The 20,907-nt window shown below is 40.9% G+C and overlaps 2 protein-coding genes across 2 annotated transcripts in view; both read left to right on the plus strand.

The window, feature by feature from the left end:
- The window catches only part of YWHAQ (tyrosine 3-monooxygenase/tryptophan 5-monooxygenase activation protein theta), a 39,268-nt gene extending 26,556 nt beyond the window's left edge, over window positions 1–12,712 (plus strand). Inside the window, exons 3-6 of the mRNA XM_030311665.2 lie at window positions 6,128–6,251; window positions 9,182–9,345; window positions 9,546–9,641; window positions 11,628–12,712. Of these exons, the coding sequence (XP_030167525.1) occupies window positions 6,128–6,251; window positions 9,182–9,345; window positions 9,546–9,641; window positions 11,628–11,687 (444 nt within the window). The 3' untranslated portion in view covers window positions 11,688–12,712. The remainder of the gene's footprint in view (window positions 1–6,127; window positions 6,252–9,181; window positions 9,346–9,545; window positions 9,642–11,627) is intronic.
- Window positions 60–557, plus strand: LOC115511139 (copper transport protein ATOX1-like). Its single transcript, XM_032592724.1, has one exon. The coding sequence runs from the start codon at window positions 173–175 to the stop codon at window positions 377–379; it is 207 nt and encodes a 68-aa protein (XP_032448615.1). The 5' UTR covers window positions 60–172; the 3' UTR covers window positions 380–557.
- Window positions 12,713–20,907: the final 8,195 nt, after the last annotated feature.

Below are 20,907 nucleotides of genomic sequence, written 5' to 3' on the forward strand. Positions count from 1 at the left end.
CCCCACGTTGGACTCCGTGCTGACATTGCAGAGTCTGCTTGGGATTCTCTCTCTGCCCCTCCTCTACCTGTGTGTTCTCTCTCCCTCAACATAAAGAAATAAACTTTAAAAAAAATAGTGCAAGGGAGAGAGCCAGCAGAGGCGTCGCGGCGCTACCACCACATCCACAGTCATGCTGAAACACGAGTTGTTTGTGGACAGGACCTGTGAAGGCTGCTCCAGTGCAGTCAGTCGGGTGCTCAACAAGCTGGGAGGAGTTGAGTTTGGCATTGACCTGCCTAACGAGAAGGTTTGCGTCAACTCTGAGCACGGCGTGGATCTTCTGCTGGAGACCCTGGGAAAAACAGGACAAGCTGTTTCCTACCTCGGCCCCAAGTAGTGAGGGCCTGGACCCTGGGCCCAAGATGGAGCAAAGCGGGCAGGCCGCTGATCCTCTCCTGCCTTCCCGACAGACCTGGGCCTGGCAGTCCTACTCAGCAATAGGAGTTCCTACAGAGACCCTCACTTGCCCTGCTCCTCCCTAGCGTCCCTGCAATAAAATCGAGCCACTTTGGTTGTAAGTGTTAAAAAAAAAAATAGTCCAAGGGCAATTAATTGTGCAAGGCATTTATTTTATTAAGGGTAGAAAATATTTCCATAGATTGATAATGCGATAGATGATTAACTTGGATCATGTTATAGATGATTCATTGCCTCCTTAGTTAAGGCAACAAGTCCTTTATGAGATTCAACCCTTAGCTGGTATACTTAGAATGGTAATTTTTTTTTTTTTAAGTTTATTTATTTTGAGAGAGTGAGAGAGCACGTGGGAGCAGGGGAGAGGCAGAGAGAGAGAGAGAATCCCAAGCCAGCTGTCAGTACAGAGCCCAGCGCAGGGCTCGGACTCATGAACCGTGAGATCCTGACCTGAGCCGAAATCTAGATGTTTAATCATCTCAGCCACCCAGGCGCCCCTAAAATGGTAATTTCTGAGGAGAGAAGGCCTTTGGATCATAATATTCTCATTATATAAAGAAACAGTTTTGAGAAGCTGTGATTTGCCACCAGGTCATAGAGCTAATGACATAAATCACTTTCACAAAGGAATCTAATTTCTAAAATCGTACATTCTAAAATAACCCAAAGTTACCCTGGTCCTTTATCTTCCTCTCTCGGACCCGTCCTGTAATTCCAGCCCATCACATGCAGCCTCTGAAAGGTCCACTCAGCCACCCCAAATCAGGGTGGTTATGTGTGTATAATTTCTTTCTGGATGAAATGTGATTTCCTTCTTGAGTCTTAAATTTTACTTTGATTTCAGTGCCTTGGATTAATCAACCTAATTAGGAGACAGTTAATGTCTAGAGACTGTTTTTCGTGCATATCATGTCAGTGGGGTTTTTTTTTTTTTTTTTGTGCTACATGATACTTGAGGTTGGAAGGTCAGAAAAATGTAGCTCTTACCATTCAATAAATGTTCCAGTTGTTAAATAATCATATTGCCCTGTACGCCATATTAATTATTTTGTTTTACTAATTGTAATAAATATCTAACATAAGGACAAATGCTTTTAGGTATTTTTGGGTATTATTAACCTTTATTTTACAGGGTAGGGCTTAGAAATACCACCTCCGGTTTCAGATAGTGGCTCCACTTAATTGTATGACTTGGACACGTTTTTGGACTCCAGTGTGCTTTTATTCGTTGTCACGATGGTTTGTTTAGCTGTAAATAATACATAAAGTGCTTAGAATGGGGCTTGGCATATGTTGAGCATTTGACTATTTGCTGAATGGATGGATGTAGTTTTGGTGGTAGTATGTGCTGATTAAACTGATAAAAATATATGGATAATGACTCTTCATCAGTTACCTACTCTTCTAAATAAATCAGCTTCTTATATAAAGAATAAGCTAGCTATATGATGAGGGACAAGAGCAGTTTATTTTGTCTGTAAACAGGAATCACTTATAAATGAGTTTAAGGTAAACATATTATTTTAGTTTGTTGAATGCCATGGAATATTACCACTGAAGCCAAAGGAATTGTTTAGAAAAACTGTTGATGTGATGGTAGGATTATTATAAGCCAAAATAATTCACTGCTGGGGATAGAATTAGTATTAGAGTTTTGCTTTCTTCCTAGCCTTTTCTCTAAGACATGGGCTTGAAGAGGAATAGTTGCTATACTAAATTTACATCAATATTATTGCATGACAATTTCATTTCTTATACAGTTCTCCATAGCTTTTCTGATACAACCTTTTATTTTTATTGCCATCCTATCTTTATGAGATTAAGCTTATTCTGAGGTCCTTTAGCGTCTCTCAAAGTGACCTGTGTAGTAACTTAAACATTTTCCTCTGATTTTGCTCAGGTTTGTGTTTCTTTGGTTTAGCCCTCAGTTACGAGTCCACCTTGTAATTTTGGGTAGTGAATACGTGGACTTTACAGAGCTCTCAGATTTTCAAAAAAGAATGACCATTTGCCTTCTACCCAAGTCAAGTCACACAGTCAGTGCTGGAGGAACCCCCATCTTAGCTCTCCAAGCCTCCCAGGATCATAAAATCTGCAGGTCGAAGAGTTACAAAGGGGATCTCCCACTTAATTGACAAGAATAATGTGCAGGAGAAATCAGCGGGGGATCTTTTAACTACCGAGATGTTAAAACTGATTCTCTTTCTGTCTCCTGACTTCTTACCAGTTACCTTATATGGAAAGATTTTCTTATTCAGGTACTTACCATTTATCATTTTGGTTCTCTCTCTCTCTGATCCATGTTGAGTTTTTAAAATAATTTTTTAAATAAAAGTTGTACATTTAGACTTTATACCTTTAAGTATAGCCTTTATTCTGTCTGGTGTTAATAATTAATACTGGTATTTTTTTTTTTTTTTAATTTTTTTTCAACGTTTATTTATTTTTGGGACAGAGAGAGAGACAGAGCATGAACGGGGGAGGGGCAGAGAGAGAAGGAGACACAGAATCGGAAACAGGCTCCAGGCTCTGAGCCATCAGCCCAGAGCCTGACGCGGGGCTCGAACTCACGGACCGCGAGATCGTGACCTGGCTGAAGTCGGACGCTTAACCGACTGCGCCACCCAGGCGCCCCAATACTGGTATTTTTAAAAGTTGTTTATTTATTTTGAGAGGGTGAGCTTGAGCAGGGGACGGGCAGATGAGGGCGAAGAGAGAATCCCCAAGCGGGCTCCATGCGAAGCCCGATGCGGGGCTTGATTTCACGAAGTGTGAGATCATAACCTGAGCTGAGGTCCAGAGTTGGATGCTTCACCGACCGAGCCACTCGGGTGCCCCAGTACTGGTATCGATACTACCTGGTAATAGCCATGATCATTTTGGTAAGACATGAAGCAGAATCCACTGTCTTTTGGGGCTAAAATATACATCTCTACTACTGGTAACATGTGGCAAGACAGAGTTATTCTGTACCTGTTGTTTCCGTCCTTCTTAGGGAGCTAATGATGTGGCATCTGACAAAGAACCCGTAATACCTAGCTGAAACTCCAAGGTGGAAGTAATGTACAAGTGACTATGTAAAAGCCAGCCTTGTCGATCGTATGTCGTGGCTGTATGCAAGCTAGTAGTCAAAGTTGGCAATTTTAGAAAGGACGAGTTTAGCTCACGAGTGGCTGTGTACTTACTAGTGCAGTAGTTGTTCGCAGCTTTCCCGATCGTTTGGAGGCCAGTCAGCCGTCCTCATGAGCGCGCCCACATCTGGCTGCGTGACTGAGGAGGGATCGGTGCTAAACCGCCTTTCTCTTCTCGCCCCAAGTCCTCGCTCGGGTCAGGCTTTTCTCAGCCTCTGCTACCACACTTCGGCCACGTTCCATCACAGAGTACTACGTCTTAAAGGAACCGAGTAGCTTTTTTTGTGACGAAATGTCTTCACCAGAGCTGGCACCTTTTTGGAGCTCCTCTGTGTGATCTCGTCTTAACTGACTCACTCGGGAGGAGAAGAATATTTTATATTCCAGTTCTCAGTTTGGGTGCAAGCAGAGGTTGTGGCTCCCACAGAATCGATACTGTGTTTGTGTTGTGTAATGCAGCTTCTCACAATCCACTCTTGTTGAATTTTTCTTTAAAGATAGGGATGGCAGTGGTTCAGTTTGCGATTTCAAAACAAGTCCGCTTCTTTGCGGCGGTCCCTCCACGCAAAAGTCCTAAAATCTGGTGTTCCCCCAAAATCGTTTTTAAATTGAAAGCCGTCCGTGATATATACAGATGGTATTAGAGGGAAAAGTTAAAGTAGTACGAATTTCTAAGATTCTGGGAAAGAGTTTCTCAGGTTCATGTTAGCGAATAGCTGTTAAAGTTGAATTGGTGATGCTGAGCAGAAGAAATTCTTACAGCCTTCTCTTTTGAATCTTTTCTCAATTAAGAGTTTGGTGGTCGGGAGCCAGCATTCGTTTTCACTGTTCCCTCTAGTGTTTGGGTGTGGCCCTTAATGACATCTATTGATTCATTCCTGGCCACAATTTTTATGCAGTTTGCCAGTTTTATAACGTATAGACTCCTGGGGCTTTGTTAGGTAATTTTAAAATAAAAAATTTTGCCTGAGCTTTAGGCCCTTTTAAAATATTTTTTATGTAAACTTTTAAAAAGTAAATTTAAGGATTTAAAATATGTTTTCCTGTTCATTTCCGTGAAAATAAGTTAGGGATGTAATCATTGCATTTTGTTTAGGCCATTTTTAGTCAGATAAACAATGAGAGTTCTTCAGTCAGAACCGTTTTCTAAACTTTTTCTTAGCCTTTTTTTTTCTTTTTCTTTTAAACTGTAAACAGCCTTTTGCTTCTTCAGTAATACAGTTAGGTGAATTTGAAACCATTTTAGCTGGATTCTTCTCTAAACTTCAGTTTTGTATTGTAGTTTGTTTTTTTAATGTTTATTATTTTGGGGGAGGGAGGGAGGGAGGGAGCAAGCAGGGAGGGGGCAGAGAGAGAGGGAGACACAGATCAATGCAGGGCTCAAACTCAGGAACATGATACTCATGACTTCAGCCGAAGTTGGACACTTAACCGACTGAGCCACCAAGGCACCCTTGTAGTTGGTATTTTTGTATAATGTTAACTGATAATATCTGTGGCTATTTTTCCAGAATGCAAAGATGACCGTGGCTGTTTCTTGCTTAAACTTTTTCACTAGTTTTCACATTGCCTAGATCAGTGCTGCTCAAACTTTGCACCGAGTCAGAAGAGGGGCGATACCTGGCTGGCTGACCACTGACACCAACCGCTTAACATGTGACACTGCACTGCGCATTGCTTTCACATCCACTGATTGGTTTCACTCCCAAAACCAACCTGTGAGGTATAGGTATTGGTGTCTTAAAATTTCTATGAGAATTTTACTCTCCTCCATAATATTTATTGCAAAAAGATTTTTAAATTACTTACCATCGAGTAAAATTGATAGTCCACAAAGATCTCTATTCCTATTTGTCTTCTGTGACTTTTTTTTAAAGATTTTATTTGTAAGTAATCTCTACACCCAGTGTGGGGCTTGAACTCATGACCCTGAAATCAAGAGTTGCATGCTCTACTGACTGAGCCAGCCAGGTGCCCTTCTTCTGTGACGTTTCTACTGGCACGCCTTGGACACATTCCTCAGTTTGAGAGGCACTAGCTCATTGGATCAAGTGTACATTTCTTTGAGTAAAATAGGGAATAAAGACATACTTAATTACTAACCCAATATTTTCTTTTGAGTTCATTTAATTATTTTGAGAGAGACAGATGGTGGGAGTGGGGGAGGGCAGGGAGAGAGGGAGACACAGAATCCGAAGCAGGCTCCAGGCTCTGAGCTGTCGGCACAGAGCCTGACGTGGGGCTCCGAACTCACAGACTGCGAGGTCATGACCTGAGCCCAAGTCTGATGGTCAACTTATTGAGCCACCCAGGTGCCCCCAGGCTCTTTCTAATTAGTGTTCGATGTGCTCTAGCTCTACTATTAGAAACTATGACTTGCTGTGAGCCAAAGCATTCAGCTAATGACAACCTTGTGACCCCTGCTCTCAGTCCATGTTTCAAGTCCAAGGTGGTATGGTTGTAGTTGCTGTGGTAATGATGCCAGTGCATATTGTTGTGAGCTCATATTAGTGCCTAATATTTTATCTTATTTCTTTCAGGAATTGTTGGATAAGTATTTAATAGCCAATGCAACTAATCCAGAGAGTAAGGTCTTCTACCTGAAAATGAAGGGAGATTACTTCCGGTACCTTGCTGAAGTTGCATGTGGTGATGATCGAAAACGTAAGTATGTTTGGTTTATGGGTAAAGTTAAAAATGTGAAGGAAAGGAGAATAAATGGGACCCTGTACCAGTAGTCACTCTGTCATCTCCAGGCCCTCTTTAACTTTTTAAAAATCTTGGAGTCTTAAAAAAAAATCTAGGAATCTATGTAAAAGAAAATTAATAATGTTACCTTAGTTTTCTCAAAAATGAAAACAGTCATGAATTGACCTTATGTGCTGCTGTTTTTGAAAAATTAAACTCCTAAACTCTGATTATAATCTGATAAGATATTTTTAAAATATCGTAAAAAAGCTTAATCTTTTATGCTTTAGAATTTGGCTAAGTGTATTTTTAGCCCCCAGTCATTTGCATATGCTTTGAGTGATTCTGTTATCTCATGGCCCTTAGTGTCATTATACCTTACAATTTAAGATAATTGGAAATTACATACAGAATATAGAAACAAGATGTTGTACTTCTTCTGTTTGACATATTAATTTATTAACTACTACCTGTTCTGAAGGATCATCTCGTTGACTAATTATAACTACATTTCTGAGGAAGAGAGGTGAGATGAAACTATTATTGCTCGTATATAATTTGTCATAGAAAAATGTAGATACAGAAAAAGAGAGTAACTGAATTGCCAGTCTTGTTTGTTTAAAAAAAAAAAAAATCAAAGTGAATGTATTAACACTGAACTCTGTCTCCCTGGAATATTAGTAGCTAAGTATAAGGCAGGTCCTATAACTAAATTTTGTGTATGTGCCTGCTACCAAATTTATCAAGTTCTAGATAGAAGCTTCACTTAATTCCTTATTAACAGTAGGTTCATTATTTTAATTTTGCCCCATCCAAAAAGATGTGCCCCTTCAAATAGTTACTGTGGCTTCCTGCCCGCACAGAGTTACTAACTGAAAGTGGGACAGTGTGACCATCCCAAATATCAGTGTAGTTGAAGATACCAAGAGAAGACTGTTGTACTCTGCTGTAATAAAACTTGTATACTAAACTTAATATTATTGATGTATAATTTCTGTTGCCATAAAGATAAGCAAAACTGAAAGTGACAGATACTTGCAAGTCAAAGGGGGGGTCTTTGGGAGACTGGGACATAGGCCCAGCCTTAGTCTGATGATTTAATCCTTTCTGGTTCATGGGCATTTCTGGTCCTCTCCATAGAATACTCTAATAGTCTGGGATTCGTAGATAGTCTATATTTACAGCCTAGATGCTGAGACACCTTTACCGCTGCTCATTGTATGTAGTACTTCCTTACATGCCAGTCAGTGGGAACTCCTTCGTATGTGAGGGCCATGTTTAGATCAATAAATGTGCCATTTCGGAGGACGGAAAATGCACATATTCAGGCCAAAAAGGGCTAACTTTAAATTTCTGTTAGGTCAGTATTTCTAAAGCTGTACTGGACCAGTGGTCTCGTTGAGAAAACCTGCCTGCCCCTTTGAACGCATGGATACAATCAGATTAGTGTCGGTAATAATTACTGAACAGTTTTTTCAGGAAGGTGACATTTTTATTAGGTCAGTAATCCACCTCTGGTCAGAGCAGATTTTGTTCTATATGTTGACACTTTCTTATTGCCTTTCACGTAATACCTCTTTTGATACCAAGAATCAGTATTATTATTATTTTTTTTTTTAAAGTTTTTTTTCTCAACGTTTTTTAATTTATTTTTGGGACAGAGAGAGACAGAGCATGAACAGGGGAGGGGCAGAGAGAGAGGGACACACAGAATCGGAAACAGGCTCCAGGCTCTGAGCCATCAGCCCAGAGCCTGACGCGGGGCTCGAACTCACGGACCGCGAGATCGTGACCTGACTGAAGTCGGACGCTTAACCGACTGCGCCACCCAGGCGCCCCAAGAATCAGTATTATTTTTACAAATAAATCACAAAAATACAGATATTGGTGGTGATGATCTTTGTAAAGTGTTTTCATTATTTTGGAAAGAGGTATTATAGCCCAGTTTTTTTCTGGTTTTATTGATATGATTGACCCATATCAGTCAAGTTATTACTATTTATTATTATTATTATTATTTTAAATATTTTATTTTTAAGGTAATCTCCATATCCATTGTGGGACTTGAACTCATAACCCCAAGATCAAGTATCACACGCTCTTCTCGTAGGGGCCCCTGGGTGGTTCCGTAGGTTGAATGTCCGACTTCAGCTCAGGTCATGATCTCACAGCTTGTGAGTTGGAGCCCTGCATTGGGCTCTGTGCTGACAGCTCAGAACCTTGGAGCCTGCTTCGGATTCTGTGTCTCCCTGTCTCTCTGCCCCTAACCCACTCACATTCTGTTTCTCTCTCTCTCTAAAAAATAAACATTAAAAAAAAAAAATTGCATGCTCTTCTGAATGAGCCAGCCAGGCAGCCATCAGTCAAATTATTATTATTATTTAATGTTTATTTATTTTTGAAAGAGACAGTGCAAGCGGGGGGAGGGGGTGCAGAGAGAGAGGGAGACACGGAATCCAAAGCAGGTTCCAGGCTCTGAGCTGTCAGCACAGGGCCTGTCGCAGGGCTTAAACCCATGAACCATGAGATCATGACCTGAGCTGAAGTTGGATGCTTAACCAGCTGGGCCACCCATGTGCCCCTCAGTCAAATTATTTTTAATTGCTGCATTTCCAATTAGTAAAATTAAAAGGTAGGAAAAAAGTGTCTTAGTCTGAGAGATTGAAAAATCTGGTCACACTCTCTCATGCTGTTTTTTAAAAAAGCTGATTATAAGCAAACAACATTGTAAACTAGTTTTTAAATAGCCTACTACAAGAATGTTTTTGTGGTATAAGTGGTTTTAAGAGAAAACCACAGAAAAATCACTGCTACATGAGGCAGTAGTGTAAGTTAAAGGTGTTAATGTGCTGCATATTTGATGGATATTTTCAGTATTGTGCTTGTTTTTTTCCTTCCCTTCACAGAAACGATAGATAATTCCCAAGGAGCTTACCAAGAGGCTTTTGATATAAGCAAGAAGGAGATGCAGCCCACACATCCAATCCGCCTGGGGCTGGCTCTTAACTTTTCTGTATTTTACTATGAGATCCTTAATAACCCAGAGCTTGCCTGCACACTGGCTAAAACAGTAAGTTTCAGATCATTCTCCTAAGTCCTTACTCATACTGATAAGGTCATTGCCACAAACTGAGAATCTGTGAAAATGAGTCCGTTGAACTTTATTTTTAATGGATAGTAGAGTATAAAGTGGTTGCTCACCTATTTAGTAAAAATGGTTTGTAATTGTAATCACTCTGTTTTGATGCAAATATCGTTTACCACGCATAGGCTTTTGATGAGGCCATTGCAGAACTTGATACACTGAACGAAGACTCCTACAAAGACAGCACCCTCATCATGCAGTTGCTTAGAGACAACCTAACAGTGAGTTGTTCATTCTTTCAATGTTGTTATCCTTTGTCTTTGTTAAGAACAAAAATAGTTATTTCAGTCTCCCTATATTTTGAGTCAGAGCTCAACTTTCTCTCAGAAAATGAACACAGGTATGTAAGTGAAAGTATTGAGTGCTTGTTAGTATTCTCTGTGGGCCAAATGTTCTTTTGTAGGCAGACTTTCAAGTTGAATAGGCGTTTTATTAGACCTTCCTGAGAAGATACGAAGATTGTAGGAACTCTTAATATTAACGTCATTGACTATTGCATTGGAATGAAGATGTTGATAGTTATGTTAATATAGGAAGGTTTTATAGTTGCAATATTTTCTTGTTTTGGATCAATTAGCGACAGCAATTTAGGAATTGTGTAGGTATCTAAGCTTTCCTAAAATCCCGTGAAATGCCTTGTTATAATGAAAATTTACTTTGTGATGTCTTACAGTCATTTGATAGGGAGTAAACCTTAACCTCAGTTTACTCCACTTCTGTCTCTAGGCCAAGACCTGTTTCACTTGTTTATCTTTTTTGTTTTTCTCCTACTTCTTGGATAGGCAGATAATGAAGGGGAAAATAATGGGCAAAAAAACACAAATTGAGCTTTACTTAGCTTCTTTTATAGGCTCAAGTAAATTTAATATGTCAAAACGTTTAGACAAAATGTGGCCGAAGGGACTATTCCTTTTAATATAAGTGTAGTTCTCCCCAGTTTGGAGCTTCATTTTTGCTAGAAAGGATTTTTTTTTTTTTTTTTTTAATGTTAGCACCATATCTGTTCAACTTTGCTGAACAAGGAAATAATGAAGATACTTCATTCCCAGCCATTAGAAATCTCTGTTCTTGTGGGGTAGTGGTAGAAGAATGATCGGTGTAAATAGCTTCCATAGAAGAAAAGCAAACTGAGCCATTATATCTCCTCTCAGGAATATTGTGGGGCTGCCTTTATCTTAAGACTGGTTTTGTTTTATTTTCTCTCTTAGACAGTTCTTTAGGGATATTTTGTTTCTATTTATTTTAGTTTTTTAACAATAACTTAAAAATTATATACGATTCTTGTTTTTCTAAAATTACCCGTAGTCTCTGTGTTGATCTAATAGAAATTCATTTTGTGAACTGTTGTTAATAGTCAGTAAAACTTGACTATTTCCTTCTTCACTTCATTGTTCCACCCTAAAATTGGAGAGGTCCTTGGAGATCAATTCTGTTTTAACATCCTAGCTAATTCAAGAATGCTTTCTCAGGGCACCTGGGTGGCTTAGTTGGTGAAGTGTCTGACTTCGGCTCAGGTCATGATCTTGCGGTTCGCGAGTTCAAGGCCTGCATCGGGCTCTGTGCTGACAGCTCAGAGCCTGGAACCTGCTTCGGATTCTGTGTGTGTGTGTGTGTGTGTGTCTCTCTCTCTGTCTCTCTGTCTCCCTGCCCCTCCTCTGTTCATGCTCTGTCCCTGTCTCTCAAAAATGAAATAAGTGTTAAAAGTTTTTTTAAATTTAAGAATGTTTCTGTACATCTTCTTGCCCACTACTGCGTCCTTCTAATTTCCATCAGCTGTTCTCGTTTAACCCTTTGCAGCATACAAAATAGGTCTGCTCCTATTTCAATACAGTCACCCTTCAAATATTTGGAAACCGTTAAAATGACTATGGTTCACCTCCTTCCTTAAAAATTTTTTTGCCTTGTTAATTTCATAAATTATATTTCAGTAGTGCTTTCAGGAAGAACATTTGGCTGCTGTGAGCAGAGATAACGTTAAATTCTAACAATACTACGTTTTTTTCCTGAAATTATGCTGCTATTAAAAAAGAGCTTTAAAAACGTACTGAAGCAGTTTGTGTCATTTTGTAAATGCATATTGGGAGGTTTACAAAAATACACTTCGGGGGAGGAGTTGATGGTGTTTGGGAGTTTGAGAAATCTAACTTCCAGTCTTTGGTCACAGTGTCTATTGTCTGGATAACTTAATATGATTTTTTTTTTCCTAGTTATGGACATCAGACAGTGCAGGAGAAGAATGTGACGCGGCAGAAGGGGCAGAAAACTAAATGCGTACAGGGTGTCATCCTTCTTCCCCTCAAGAAACCTTTTTACTCATCTCCATTCCTTATTCCATTTGGATTTCCTATAGCAAAGAAACCCATTCATGTGTATGGAATCAACTGTTCATAGTCTTTTCACACTGCGGCTTTGGGAAAACTCCATTCCTTGATTTGTGTTTGTCTTGGCCTTCCTGGTGTGCAGTTACTGCTGTAGAAAAGTATTAATAGCTTCATTTCATACGAACGTCAGTAACTTCCAAACACTTATGTAGAGGACTAAAAATGTATCTGGTATTTAAGTAATCTGAACCAGTTCTGCAAGTGACTGTGTTTTGTATTACTGTGAAGATATGAAAATGCAGTTCATGACAATTTCAAAAGTGTTCTACATAACTTCTTAATTTCTACATTCCCTCCCTTACTTCTTTGGGGGTTTCCTTTTAGTAAGCAACTTTTCCGTGCTCTTCCTGTATTCCTTTTTGGTAGGAATCCAGAAGTATTAGATTGAACGGAAAAGCATTTGGCATTTCTGCGCGGGGGGTCGCAAATTGAAATTCCTCCTGTGTCAAATATGATGGAGGTCTTGTGTATCTGTGACAACAGGAAGTTTCCTTATTCATTCTTCATTTGCTGCTGTTTAAGTTGACAACTTCCCTTCCCAATAAAAATTCACTTACACCTCCTGCCTTTTGTAGTTCTGGTATTCACTTTCCTATGTAATAGAAGTAGCATGTTGCTGCCAGAATACAAGCGTTGCTTTTGGCAAATTAAAGTGCATGTCATTTCTTAATACACTAGAAAGGGGAAATAAAGTCCACAAGTCCGAGTCTAAAACGTTAGTACTTTTCCATGCAGATTTGTGCACATGTGAGGGGGTGTCCAGTTTGTCTAGCGACCCTCGTGTAGAGAGTTGGACCACTGTTGTGTGTTGCTAATCATCGACTGTAGTCCCAAAAAAGCCTTGTGAAAATGTTATGCCCTATGTAACAGCAGAGTAACATAAAATAAAACTACATTTTATAAACCACTTACTATGGCTTTGTAACAATTGCATACTCATTTTAAGGGACAGACGAATTTACTACTTCCTGAAGTTTATTGATACTCCTCTTTTATCTTATGTAAAATGTAGTGATGCTCGTACCTGCATTGTGACTTCACTTGTCTAGCCGTGCCTGGAAATGGATACAATTGGACTACATGTCTTAGAGTTAGTGTTTTACCATAGAGCAGTTGTGCGGACCATCTCTTCTTCAGATGTAAATGTTACCCAGTTAAGTGTTACATGGAATAAAGTGGACATTTTAAAACTAGAAAAGTTAATTATGTGAGTATGAGTGCTTTGGTTGGTATTAGAATCATGCTTCCGTGGATATTCAAGCCGAATGTCAGAGTTCCAGAGTATATTACTTGTTTAGTTTTCAAAGAATTCTCTCTCTAAACATTCAGTTGTACCATGAGTGAGGTTCAAATAATTTTTGTTTTATAGTATCACATTGGCTGTTAAACTAGAATGTCTTAAGTGTTGACCTGAGAATTTATTTCAAAGTCAGAAGATAAGCTGAAAAATTCAGCTTCGTAGAATCAGCCTTTATCTCCTTGAAACGTGACTATGAAAAGATAGAATTGAATGAGACTTGAGAAAGAGAGAGAGAGAGAGAGAGAGAGAGAGTGTGTGTGTGTGTGTGTGTGTGTGTGTGTGTGTGTGAGAAAGAGAGAGAGAGAGAGAGAAAGGGAGACACAATCCAAAGCAGGCTCCAGGCTCTGAGCTGTTCGCAACAGAGCCCGATGTGGGGCCCGAACTCATGAACGGTGAGATCATGACCTGAGCTGAAGTCGGATGCTTAACTGACTGAGCCACCCAGGGCGCCCCAAGACACTAGAAAAAACGTTGTGAATTAGAAGAAAGAATCATCACACTGTAACAAGTACTGGTAAGTTCTGAGTAATCACCAAGTTTACCAAAGTAGCCTTCCTTCTTAAAAAGCAGATTATTCTCAGTGTTTAGTCTCAAATTTAAATAAATATGTCCTTGCTTTAGCAGAAATTGGCATCTTGCAAAGGGTCCAGCCTGTTAAATGTCACCTGCTTTGTAGTTTGAACTTAATTAGCAGGGTGTTTTTTTTTTAAATGTCATTTAGGTTTTAATAAAATAATTGGGGGGATTGCATTCTAACATTGATGAGCATTGGGGATTTCTATTCAACATACAGTGCAGTGAGCTATGGTTTGTTGATTTTAGATTGGAAAAGAAAAACTACTTTTTGATTGGGGGCAGGATTGGTAGAATACACTCATGTATATCAAACTTAATTATCAGTAGAGACTGTTATTTTTGTTTTTTAAAATCATGAAAAACACTAGAAAGACCATTTAAAGATGTGTAAAATTTCTAGTAGTAAAAATAATTTGAGAAAATCAGAATTGTAGTCACTTATTTTTAAATGCACTTATTTTTAAATGTAGTCACTTCTTTTAAAAAGCCAAACATTCAGACACATTTGAGGGTCTATTACAGGCATGCCATGGGACTGTTTTTGTCAAATTGTGAGCCTGATTTTATTCGGACTGATTATAGGTGAGTGTCATCTGAATATATTAAAATTAACACCTAACTTCATCCTTCATAGTTCAGGAAGATTTTCACTTTAAAATCTGATTAAGGCAGTTATGCTCTATGTTTTATTCTGACCTACATCTATCCTCTTCCCTTCTCTGATTTGTATTTAATGAGCTTTGCAAGTGGACAGTTACCATGTATGTATATCTTGTGTATTACTATTGAATTTTGAGGACATTGCAACTAAGTACTAATATAAACCACAGTTAACTTTTTTTGATCCATTCAGCAGGTGCTTAGGGAACCTGTAGTACCTGAAGAAGTGAAGATCATCATCATGAAATCCAGTTTGAAGCCGTCTTGCCATTTACTGCTTATCTACATTTCACTTGCAAATGACTATATGCCTTTAGAACTAATGCCTGGAGGGAATAAGTAATAATAAATACCCAGAGAACAAAGCGAAGATTTCCTCCTCTTCCATTTAAAATTATAACACCTTGAGCATATCCATAAGTGGTCCAGCCCTATTGTTTTACTGACCAGGAACCAGTACTGATTGAATGGATTGTGGTGTCTGATCATGTGCTCTGCCCATTCATATTTAATCCTCTCAAATGCCCCGCCAAGTAAATTTCCCCTTGACTGATAGGACATCTGATCAGGGTGGGGGGAAATTATCAAAAATTGTGTGTCTATTAAATGGCAGACGTGGAGTTTGAACTCAGATGCTATACCAAGTTTGTTTCTGTGCCACTATTCCCCTGCTACAGGTGCTACAGTTTGAAAACGTACTGAGTCCAAACAGACCAACTGACTTAGCTGAGGGCCCAGCAACTAACGAACGTTTGACCTGGAACTAGACCAAAGAACCAGATGCAAATAACCAAATTCTCCGTAATTCTCTACTGGCTAAATTGAAAAGGATTTTCAGTGAAAATTACTCTTAATTCTTTTGGCCACTCAGAAAACGAAGGCTTTAATTTATGCGTCTCTAGTTTTTTTTTTAAAGGTGTGAGCCCTCTGACAACCTTTAGAAAGTAAGGAAGTAACATTCGTTGCCAAGCATTTTTTTTGTCATATCTGTGGTTTACTGCGTATGCTTCCCGTTGAATAATAGTCCGTGTTAATCATGCTCAGTGCTTCGGGCTGCCAGTCCGCTGGCCCGGCTTCCACTCGTATTGCTGTGTGCGGTCTTGGGCCAACATATTGAGGCCCGACTTTCCCATCTCGACAGGTCCTGTTTTTTAAGCATCTTCACAAATATAACTCCCAATAAAATCTGGGGGTTAGATTTGTCTAAAAGGAGGAGAAAGTTGAAGCACAGAAGCTAAGGACGGGTAGTAGCATCAGGGTTTGAACCTGAGCAGGCTGCTTTCAAGCTGGTACTCCTAGATCCTGTGGTACATTGCGCCCCGCCCCCTTTTTGGGGAGATGAAAGCAGTGACAGTCAATCAGTACTTTTCCCAATTTTAGGCTAAAACCAGATGCCAGATGATAGGTTGTAGAAACTTAATGGGTCGCTGCCAGCTTTTTTTGGTTAGTTTTTAATAGGATGAAGAATCGAGGCACCTGGCTGGCTCAGTCGGTAGAGTGTATGACTTGGTCTCGGGGTGGTGAGTTCAAGCCCCGTGTTGGGTGTAAAGCTTACATCAAAAAAATAATAGCGTGGAAAATATATGGCATGTTAATAAAGGTAATAGTTTGTAAAGTCAGTTTCTGTGAGTAGTGTTATGTAAAACTGAGTTCAAATGAGTTTGGAAACCATTTCTTCTGGGTGATCTTACAGGTTTCTTTGCAATCCATTTTCTAGGACTGTGCGTTGATAATTTTACTGTAGTGAATAACATCCATTTTTTTTATTTATTTTTTTTTCAACGTTTATTTATTTTTGGGACAGAGAGAGACAGAGCATGAACGGGGGAGGGGCAGAGAGAGAGGGAGACACAGAATCGGAAACAGGCTCCAGGCTCTGAGCCATCAGCCCAGAGCCCGACGCGGGGCTCGAACTCGCGGACCGCGAGATCGTGACCTGGCTGAGGTCGGACGCTTAACCGACTGCGCCAACCAGGCGCCCCTAATAATAATATCCATTTTTAATGGCTGGGGCCTTTCCGCTTACAGCATTTTGATCTTGGCAACACTTTTCCGCTTAGGAATGTGCTGAGCAATGAGTCCATTGATGCCCTTTAGAAAAAAGGGGAGACTCCCACTTTTGAAAGTGGTGTTTTTATTTCACATTGCTTGAAGGATTATGTAAAGATTAATTCTTTTATCTTTCCTCTCCGACACTTTCTGCAACGTAATCCCAGCCTTGGCCCGAGACTACCAAGGCAGTACTTAAACCCTGGAAACAGGGCAGAGCTAGGATTTACCCAACTAGCAAAGAGGTTTTTTAAGGGCTTTCATGCGATTGGAATTATTAAGCGCACTTAAACTCAGGGTTGAGCCTGGAGTAAAAAAAAAAAAAAAAAAAAAAAGTACAGTAGGCCTTACTACCCTAGGCTCTTAAATTCTTTTGTGTGAGCTGGAATACAGCTGTTTCAGGAATATCTGGAGACCTTACTCCTGCTTATCAAAAAAGGGTTAAGAATTATAACTTGAACTAAAGATTTCGTAATTTCCTTGCTAATTCAGACATAAAGCGATCCGCTACAGGCTTGTTGTTTGCCATGCTGGGCTGTGGGGGGCTGGTTTGGTGCTCTAGTTCGCTAGGGCATTTGCTTTGCTCTTGCTTGTGATATGTGCCCCTGACTGAGGGTAGCTTTCATGGTCACCTAGGCTATTTAGAAGCACCCTGTTGTGGTTATTGATAGATATTTGCCTGTACAAAAGTCATCATTGTTCTTTCTGTGAGTCTTCTGTTGTTTCCTAGATGTCACTGGTGAAAACTAGAGGAGGTTTGTTTAAAGCCAGCTGAAATTTAACTTAGAGGACAGCCTGGTTTCCACTGCGGTCACATAGAGGAATTAAGCCCTCTTAGTGAGGCTCAGGTTAACGTTATTTCTGAGTGTGTGTGGATGTGTATACTGGAAGTGAGCGTGTGTTGTGAAGCTACCTGCCATTCATTCCACACCAGGTGACTTGAATCAGTCAGGCCCCTGAAGGAGACTTGACCTCTAGTTTCTCATTTTGAGCTCCCATCACCAGGTTTTTTTACCATCTGGACTTGGTGAGCGCTCTTTCCCCCTCCTAGACCTGAGGGTCTTCAGACAAGGCTGTGTGTTTCAGCCATCGCCCCTCGACATAACGCTGTTCTTCCAGCTATTCTGGAACTCGGATTCCCTGGAAAGGTTTTTCTTTATTTTTTTTTTGGTTTATTTTTGAGAGAGAGCACGAGCACGAGAGCGGGAGGGGTGAGAGAATCCCAAGCAGGCTCCACCGGAACTCGAACCCACGAGCCGTGAGATAGGACCAAAGCAGAAATCAAGAGTCGGATGCTTAACTGACTGAGCCACCCAGGTGCCCCGTCACTGGAAGGATTTCTGAAGACTTGGCATTCTCCGACTCTGCAGCGCCACCACTTGAGAGTTGGCACTCTGAATGGGACCAGATTGTTAACTCTTCCAGGCTATTCTTGCCTCTTCCCACAACTGCAGAACACGAGGGCCGGTGAGCTAGTGGAAACTGGCGGCCTGGAAGCGTAAGGTCTAACTTAGGTCTTCCTTCGTTTGTTGGTTGGTTGGTTCGTTCATCCATCATCCACCCATCCATTCACTAACGGAGAGCCTGCTAGGAGCCAAGGACTACTGGGCACTAGAGCTGGGAACTTTCACTCCATAGCTGAAGAGTCCATCTCTCCTCATCAGCTTTCTTCCCTGTGACAAAGATAGACCCCCTGTTCTGCCCGTGAGCCTCTTTGTGTTAGCATTTCCAAGTGTAAAGGATTTGGAATAGATGCCTGTGGAACACAGGTGGAAAAGAAGCCTAATTTCAGAGTTGGAAAGCTCCAACAAAGTGAAAAGGCTTGCGGATAAGAAAATCGACCACACTTTGAATAGACCTATTGCCCTAGATTTTCAAGGACGCAGACACAAAAAGAAAATGACGGTGTAACTTGGGAATGCAAAGTTAAAAAAAAAAATTAAGCTATAGTTTTGCTTCTAATTAGCATTCTCTGATGGAATAAAATGGGGAGAGGTCATTGTGTTAAAATAAGAAGAATCGAGACCCAGAGAACAAGCCAAGAAGAAATGCCTCTGTCTCTCAAGAGTTAACTGGTGAGTGATTGATGGTGCCTCCAGGCCATAACTATCAAATGTTAGCGCATCAGGAGTACTTGGAGGGCTTGCTAAAACAGGTTTTGATCTAGTAGGTGTGGGGTAGTGCCCTTAATGTGCCTTTGTAACAGGTTCCCAGGTGATGCTGATGCTGGCCAGGACTTGGTACTTCTAGAACTACTGCTTTAAGGAAGTTTGAACAGTTCTTTAAAGCCAGAGTAAAGATCCAGTGAGTTTCACAGCAGGGGAGTAAAGTCAAAGGATTCTGGGTAGAGCAGCACATTGTGAAGCTAATGAAGGAGAGGGTCTTCCTTTCAGCCGCTGAAATTGATTGGGTTGTGTGTGCACAAGAGCACCAGAGGCCCTCTGGATAACTGCCTCTGTCCTTTCATTGCCCATATCAACGATTTTGTATTAAGAGCAAAAATGCAGGTTTACTCTTACCCTGATCAAGCAGGTTTCGTGATTTGACAAGAGGCTGAGGTGATGAGTTAGTAGTAGACTTGATCCTTAAAGTCTTAGATAAAGAGATTAGGGATCTGGCTGGTATGAGGCCAGAGGTCTACATTCGGTATTAACGGGAGATCAGTGTTGATGGGAGATTGGCCTCAATCTTGAGGCAGGGGGCCCAGGAACTTGTTAGGGCATCTTGTGAGCTAATGGTTCTGTGAGTCGCCGGGGTCAAACTGAGGGCCCAATATTCCTATCACAAGCTAGAGCACTTGAATTCCTTCCTCTCTTTTTATTCGCCAATCCCTCCTGCTCCTAAATTGTTGATTTTAAAGCAAAAGTAAAATACGAGTGAGACTTTTAGGAGACCGAATAGGGGCGCCTGGGTGGCTCGGTCAGTTAAGTGTTTGGCTCTTGGTTTTGGCTCAGGTCGTGATCTCTCAGTTTCGTGAGTTCGAGCCCTGCATCGGGCTCTGCACTGGCCACACGGAGCCTGCTTGGGATTCCTTCTCTTCCCCTCTCTCTCTCGCTCTCTGCCCCTCCCCAACTCGCTCTGTCTCTCTCAAAATAAATAAACTTTAAAAAAAGATCTAACAGAAGAAGTAATATGCAGTCGTTTAGTATTGTGTTCACATATTTCATGTGCCTTTAAGGTGCAGGGCTGTAGCAAAGATGAAAAGGCTATTTCAGACCAAACCACAAGGGTTTCTTACAGGGTGACAGATACCCCAAAGTGAGCTCTGCACGTTTTGCTTAAGTTTCTAATAGATCAAATAATGAGAAGGATAGAGAAATGATGTTCAAGTCTTTGTTGCTCACCTAGTATATTTCCAATCCTGTGTTTGGTAACAGACTTGAAAATCTCTAAGGGCTGGCTTCACCTCTCAAGTGAGGAGATGTGCGTAATGAATGCATGGAACGCCAAACACGCCAAAACAGTTCCTGCCCCCACTCAGCGGCTCCACATACTCCTCAGTGAATGAAATGTGTGCGGTGTGCTAACAGATGTCAGGGTTTAGGAATGGGACGTGAGCGCAGCCTACGGAAGTGTGGGAAAGCAGGCTCAGGATGCCGGCTCCCGTCCGTTTTAGCCCGCGCCAGAAGAGTTCCTGGATGTCTGACAAGTCCCACAGGTGCTTGTTAGGCGGGTGAAGCGAGGTGGCTCTGGACTTGAATCTTGTGACCTTGGGCGAGTCGCTCCAAATGTGAACCGGGGATGATGCTTCAAAGGGTTGTTAGAGGATCAGAAGAGAAAATGTATGCATCGTGCATGCAATAGATTCCTGACTTTGAGATCCCGGCCCTTCTGCCAGGTGAACGAAACAAGGGATCAGGCAGTGATAGCACTTGGGAGATGTTTCCATAATGTGCTGTGTTTCATGCCACGGTATCGTTCTGCCCTGATTCTTTATCGTGAAATCATTGCTCTTGGCCGAAGTATTTTAAAGCAAATAACAGGCATTATGTATTTTTTACTCCATAATTCCGTGTACATCTCCTAAGAAATAACAATGTCTTCGATAATAATGGCCATTTTCACACCTAACAAAATCACATTCATTCTTTGGCATCGTCTATACAGTTCGTGGTCCTACTGCCTCGGGTGCCTCAAAAATCTATTTTTAGTGATTTGTTGGAATCTGGGTTCAGAGAAGGACCACATGTTGCATTTGTGGCGTCTCACATCTCTAAATCTAGAGCGTGCCTCTTTCTTTGGGTGGGGACGTGGGCTTGTTGCAGAAGCAGGGGTAGGTTCCTTTAGACTGCCTCCCATTTTAGATCTGTCTTTTGCTTCCTTGTGTTTTATGTAGCTGGCTTCTCTGTCCCCCATCCATATCTCCTATAAGTGGAGGTGAGCTCAAGAGGCTGCATTAGATTCAGGTTCAGCTTCTCTGGCAAGAAATCTAGAACTTGTGCTGTGTCAGTGTGGCACATCTGGAGTCGTGCTTGTGGGTCCTTCTCAGTACTGCTCCCTATACCTAGCGTGTCCTTTCCT

This window comes from Lynx canadensis, chromosome A3 (assembly GCF_007474595.2).
Source record: "Lynx canadensis isolate LIC74 chromosome A3, mLynCan4.pri.v2, whole genome shotgun sequence".
Classification (NCBI taxonomy): domain Eukaryota; kingdom Metazoa; phylum Chordata; class Mammalia; order Carnivora; family Felidae; genus Lynx; species Lynx canadensis.